Source organism: Cupressus sempervirens, chromosome 5 (assembly GCF_028749045.1).
Source record: "Cupressus sempervirens isolate cs-2001-9-10 chromosome 5, ASM2874904v1, whole genome shotgun sequence".
In the NCBI taxonomy this organism is placed as follows: Eukaryota; Viridiplantae; Streptophyta; class Pinopsida; order Cupressales; family Cupressaceae; genus Cupressus; species Cupressus sempervirens.
The window spans coordinates 399,494,701-399,500,919 of NC_143122.1; the positions used below are offsets into that span (position 1 = coordinate 399,494,701).

Below are 6,219 nucleotides of genomic sequence, written 5' to 3' on the forward strand. Positions count from 1 at the left end.
CGAATGCAACTTTCTTGGAATGACCATGTTGAAAGTAGCTTGCTATTTTTGTTCATTAAACTCCATTATCGTGTCTTTGAGAGCATTCCATGCTACTCGACGTTCATTAACATAAGCCTCTCTATCCATTTGACCATGAGGCCAGTTCACAAATAGGAAGACACCTTTCTCCCTTCCTTCCTCTTCATCTTCATATCCCTCGCTAAAGTCAAAGGCCCAGCCCAGGTGAGCCCATACCAATAGTGATTTCATGTTTGGAATTAGGGCATCCTCATAAAGTTGCTTCATTACCCAACCAACAACTTCTTCATGCTCGCCTACCTCTAAACCCCACGCCATTGTCATAGCAACAATATCGACCTAGACTTTCCATCTATGCTTCGCTTCCTAAAAGAGTGGACCCAATGTTGCCTGTAAAGCTTCCACCACTGCTTGAGATGGGCATTTTGTTGAGATAATGGGTGTTGCACACATTGCATAATATTGTTATATTTTATTATTTTATTTTATTATGTATTGTTGTACCTAGATGGACGTGCAACATGTAAAGATTCCCATAGAATATTCTTGATGAGTTGTATTGTAACATTGTGAAAATATTTCATGTAATTATTTAATATTGGGGAAAAGAATTAAATGCCCAATATTAAATGTGGGGTCAGTGGGTTAGGTAGCACATGGTTTATGTAATACCACTTAGTGGTTTTGTGGGACTTGCTACTATATAAGCAGCTACAAGGGTAGTTGTTGTAGAGAGAGAGAGTGACAAGGAGAAGACAAAAGGCAAGAGTCGAGCGGGACAAGGCTTGATAGGTTAGCCAAGGGAGCATTTGTGAAGGTTGAAAGCATGGCATGGGATGTGTGGATTCATGCTTGTTCACATAGTTTGCTCGGTTGTGGCTATGGCCATGAAGGCTTCCATGGTTGTATGGCAATCGTATTTTTTGCTGAATAATACATGGTGATGGATGCTTTTGGAGGCTGGATTTTTCCCTCAATGAGGGTTTTCCAGGGTATATCTTGTGTCACAATTTTGTGGGTATGTTGTCTATTCTCTTGCATGTGGATTTTAATTCTATATTTATTTGAGATCTATTATGGGTTATGTGGAAACGATTATATTCTTTATTGCCAAGTTTCCTTACACATTTGACCATCTTTTTCAATCTTTGGTCTGCAACTCACCCATATAATGCTTTTTGTTGTCACTAGGTTTTAAACGTAAATGTAGGCTCCATCGTTGTTATTCCAAAACTTTCCAACTGCTAAAAAACACTTCGCTTTGCATTTCTCCTTTTCTTAACAAACCAAGATTCATGCTGAGCTGACACTATCACTTCAAAGATAATTATTTCCTTACATTTCTCTTTAATATAAAAGCTTACGGTTACTCCTTTAAAAGATTTCACATGCTTGTGAAGATTGAAGATCTTTATAAAATTATGCCAATCCATCTGCTTCATTAATTAGTTGATGTTATCATCCTTACAAACATGTGTGCTTAATAATTTAAAAAATACTCCTTTAAGATTTTCCTTCTCTATCCTTACTATTTCATTATACAATGTTAATGCCCATTTTGATAGCATGTCCGCATCTTTATTACCTTCTCTTCTTATGTGGGATATTTTGAAGTCTTCAAATTTAGTTAATTCTTGCTCTATGAGATGAATAATTGGTTGTAAGTGCCATGCATTAACACAAAACTTGGAGATTGCTTGCACTGTAATCAGAGAATCACCTTCCAAGTGAATTCTTTTAATCCCCTCCTTGATGGCTAATTGAACTGCTATTAGAGCTACTTGGCATTTTGCAATATTATTTGTTCCAATAGGAAGTTTTTTTGCTCCTACCATAAGAAAGTGCACTTTATTGTCTCTGAAAACAATCCCAATCCTTGAAACACTTGGATTGCCTTTTGCAACTCCATCGAAATTTACTTTAACCCAACCTTCCTGTGGTGCCTCCCATTCAATCTTCTCTTGTCTCAAATTTTTACTACTAGTAACCAGTGTTCCTGATGGTGATTTGAATCTAATCCCCGACCACGAAATCTGCATAAGTCTGTCATTTTTGTAAAAGGGATCTTCATTGCTTGTTTCCTTGTAGCTGACACACTAACTATTTCTTCTATTGCATTAATTATTCTACTTAAGCATCTCCTCAAACTCTCTTTTTCACCCCTAAAAATCCTCCTATTTCTTTCCTTCCATAATTCCCATATAATCAGATAAGGAGCTACTAACCATATACTTGATAGGGTTGATTTCCCATTCATCCTTGGCCATCCATCAAAGACCTCCCTTATCGTCTAAGCTCTTGGGCCTTGCGAACGCAATTTAAATTGGACCATATCCCAACATTTTCTTGCATATTGATATTGGGTTAAAAGATGGTCTATGGATTCTTCTTGTCTCTCACATAATGGGCATCTAGATGGGCCTATAATACCTATTTTCCTCAATCTTTCTGCTATTAGAATTCTTCCTTTATAAGCTAGCCAAGCAAAGGCTCCTGCTTTAGGCAAAGCATCCTTATTCCAACATAGGTCTTTAGAAATAAAGCCTTCCTTTCCTGTTTCAACTAAAAGATTATAACCTAGTTTTACTAAATATTTGCCTGATAAGGATCCACACCATATAACTTTGTCCATCCTCTTAGTTAGCATCACCTTCCTATCCTTGAAAATATGTTTCATCTGTGTCTTCTATTCTTCTGTCAATTCCTCCCTTGACACATCTCGCCAGCACCATTCTTTTCCAAATAGGCCTTCCTTTTCAATCAAATAATCTTTAACTAAATTACCTCATCTTTCTTTACAGTAATATTTTAGTTCATTATTCACATTAGCTTCTCCTAGAGCTCTCAACCCATTCCATGAATCTTCCCAGAATTTTGCATATTTCCCAACCCCTATCTACCATGAGATATGCTTAGTTATCACTTCTCTACATGATAACATAAAGTTCCATATAGCTGAACCTTTTGGAGGTTTCCAGATTGTAAAAATCCTATTATCTTCCATAGAGTCTAGATATTTGCCTTTTAAAACTCTTACCCAATAAAGTTGTGGGTTCTCATATATTGCCCATATTAATTTCGCTCCAAGTGCTTTATTCATTAAATTCCAATCTCTCAAACCTGCACCCCCTTTCTCCTTGGGTTGACATATTTTTTCCCATGCTAATAGTGGAATCTTGTTGTCTTCATTAGCTTCATTCCAAAAAAACTTTCTCATTTTTCTTTCCAAGATCCAGACCACTTTTTTTGGAATATCAAGACACATCATTACAAAAATCGGCATGGCTAAAATTATTGTTTTGAGCATTAGTATTCTGCCAACCAAGGATAACCATTTACCTTGCCATCCTTCCATTTTCTTTTGGCATTTTTCAATGAGCTTATCCCATAAATCAACCTTGTTTCTTCCTGCGAAAAAAGGAATACCTAAATACTTGTTTGGCTTTAGCCCCATTTTTATATCCAAAACTCGACATATTCTACATTTAACACAATGAGGGGTATTGAAGAAAAAAATCTTTGACTTTTTCCACTTTATAAACTATCCCAAAATTTTACCATATAACTCTAAAGTTTTTTTCATCACCCTTGCTTCCTCTAGACTGGCTACTCCTACTAAAAAAGTATCATCCACAAATTGTAAATGTGTAAGGGGTTCTACTATTTCTGTGATTTTTATCCCCTTCCATAGACCTTGCTCCCTTTGTTTCTATATCAGCCTTCCTAATACCTCTAACATTATAATGAAGAGGAAAGGTGATAGAGTATCACCTTGTCTAATACCCTTTTCTTGTTCAAAAAAACCTCGAGGGATCCTATTTATCAAAACTGAAAAATGAGGTGTTTCTATACAACTTCTCACCCATTGGATCCATTCCTTGCTGAAACCGAATGTGCTAAGCACATCCAGCAAAAAGCTCTAGTTCACCTCATCATATGCTCTTCTTATATCTAATTCGACCATCATATTTTGAGTTTTGGAAGTCCGAATGGTGTGCACTGCCTCATGTGCCACAACTACCCCTTCAAAAATTGATCTCCTTGGTAGAAAACCATTCTGCTCTATAGAAATGACAGAGTTAAGCACTTGCTTGAGTCTATTTTCCATTACCTTTGAGATGATCTTATAAACTATGTTGCATAAAGAAATAGGTCTAAAATCCTCAAAGGTTCGTTGTAATTCCTTCTTTGGCACAAGAGCTATAAAAGTATTATTGATATATTTTAGAATGAAACCACCTTGTCTAGACTCCTCCACAACTTCCCATAAATCTTTCATAAAAATAGTGCTTAATTTTTGAAAGAACAATGCTAGAAAACCATCAGGCCCTGGGGCTTTGTCCCCTCCTAAACCTTTTAAAGCTTGAACAACTTCACATTCTTTGATTGGGTCCATAAGAGCTTTGTTTTGAGCTTTAGTTATCATTATAGGAATGATATTTAGAACATCCTCAATCTCTGATCAGTCTCTTACTTCCTGTTGTCCTTTATGTGAAAAATTTAATGGCTTCTGAATTAATTTCCTCACTTTCTTTCTTTAAAACACCTTCTGTATCTTGGATTTCAAAGATTTTATTTGTTGCCCTCATAAATTTCACCGAGTTATGGAAGAAAGTGGTGTTTCTATCCCCATCTTTTAGCTACACTTCTCTAGATTTCTGCCTCCAATATATCTCTTCTTTATTTAAACAATCATCCAATTCCTTCCTAAGTAATTTCTCCATTTTAAAATCTTCCTCAAACATTCCATTTTCTATGACTTTGAGACTTAGAGTTTTTAACTTCTCTTGAATATCCTTTTTCTTATAAAAAATGTTACCAAAATGTTCTCTGTTCCAAATTTTTAATTGCTCCTTTAGAAATTGCAACTTTTTAAAGAAAATAAAAGCTTTGTCACCTTTTCTGGGAGGGGCATTTTTCCACCAATTCGCAATCATTTCTGAGAAACCTTATGCTTTCAGCCACATTGCTTCAAATTTAAAGGGACATCTATCCAGAGTTCTTTCATCTTGAATATGAAGAAAAATGGGATAATGATTTGAACCTTGGTAAGGAGGAATTTCAACATCACATGACCAGTTTGTCTCCACCCAATTTCTTGCCACTAAAAACCTATCCAACTTTTATGCTATATGCACAAATCCTTCTCTTCGGTTAGTCCATGCAAAATCTCCTTTTTTGAAATTTATATTTACTAATCCGTTGTCATTGACAAAATTACTGAAATCTTTTTGGCTTTCAGAGAGCCATCCTTTCTCCCCTTTTTTGTCTTCCTGATTTAAAATAGCATTAAAATCCCCACCTAATATTGTCACCTCATTGGAAAGCTCCTGCACTTTTTCAGCTATAGATTGCCATAGCATTCTCTTCTGAGCATTATTGTTTGGGCCATATACATTTATCACCATAAAGGACCAATGAAGATGTTTAACATAAACCTTTTCCCATTGCCAATTTGTATTTGAAATTGTCTCTAAAATTATAATTGTTTCAGGTTTCCATAGAATCACCATTCCTCTTGAAGCTCCCTGTGCACCTATCAACAAGCATTCCCATCTTCTGAATTTGTTTTTAAAGCTAGCAAAATCTTCTTCTTTTATCTTAGTTTCTTGAAGAAAAACTAGATACAATTTTGATTGATCAAGGCACCTCTTGATCAATAGAATCTTTTCAGGGGCATTGTAGCCCCTGACATTCCATGATAGTGTTTTCATGGCTCTCGAGAAAAGGCTAAGCCTTTTCCTGATGTCAGAATTTTGGTTTGACTAGCTTCTTTGCCCGCCATTCCAACTTCTCTTTGATGGATTTTGGACCTCTTTTTCTCTGACTTCCTACATTAGGCTTCTTCTTTTTGGTGTTGGTTTGTTCTAGTGATCTTTCTTCCTATATTCCTGGCATCTCTTATAAGCCAAGATAATTTAAAAGTTCCTCATCAATGGCTGAAACCTCCTCATCCTTTCCACTGCAGTTGTCCAAGGTTTCCTCAAAAGATTCACTTAGATTTCTACCAGAGGAGATTTCAATGTCTTTAAAAACTATATCATCATTTTCTAAAAGCTCCATTTCTCTCAAAGTTTCAAACGTTACATCCTTTTCACCTATTGGTAACTGCTTTTCATGCATATTGGGATCTACATTCCTTTCAGGTAGCCTGCTTAGACTAGGAGGATAGTTAACCTTCCTTTGCTGATCTCCATC

General features: G+C 36.0%; 1 protein-coding gene across 1 annotated transcript; it reads right to left on the minus strand.

Annotated features, from left to right (window-relative positions):
* Positions 1-5,144: 5,144 nt before the first annotated feature.
* LOC149556497 (uncharacterized) lies at positions 5,145-5,735 on the minus strand. The gene has a single exon (XM_089829860.1). The coding sequence runs from the start codon at positions 5,733-5,735 to the stop codon at positions 5,145-5,147; it is 591 nt and encodes a 196-aa protein (XP_089685986.1).
* Between the last annotated feature and the right edge of the window lie 484 nt (positions 5,736-6,219).

Coding starts and splice junctions, on each gene's coding strand:
- LOC149556497 (XM_089829860.1), bottom strand. CDS start 5,735: ATGAAAACACTATCATGGAATGTCAGGGGCTACAATGCCCCTGAAAAG.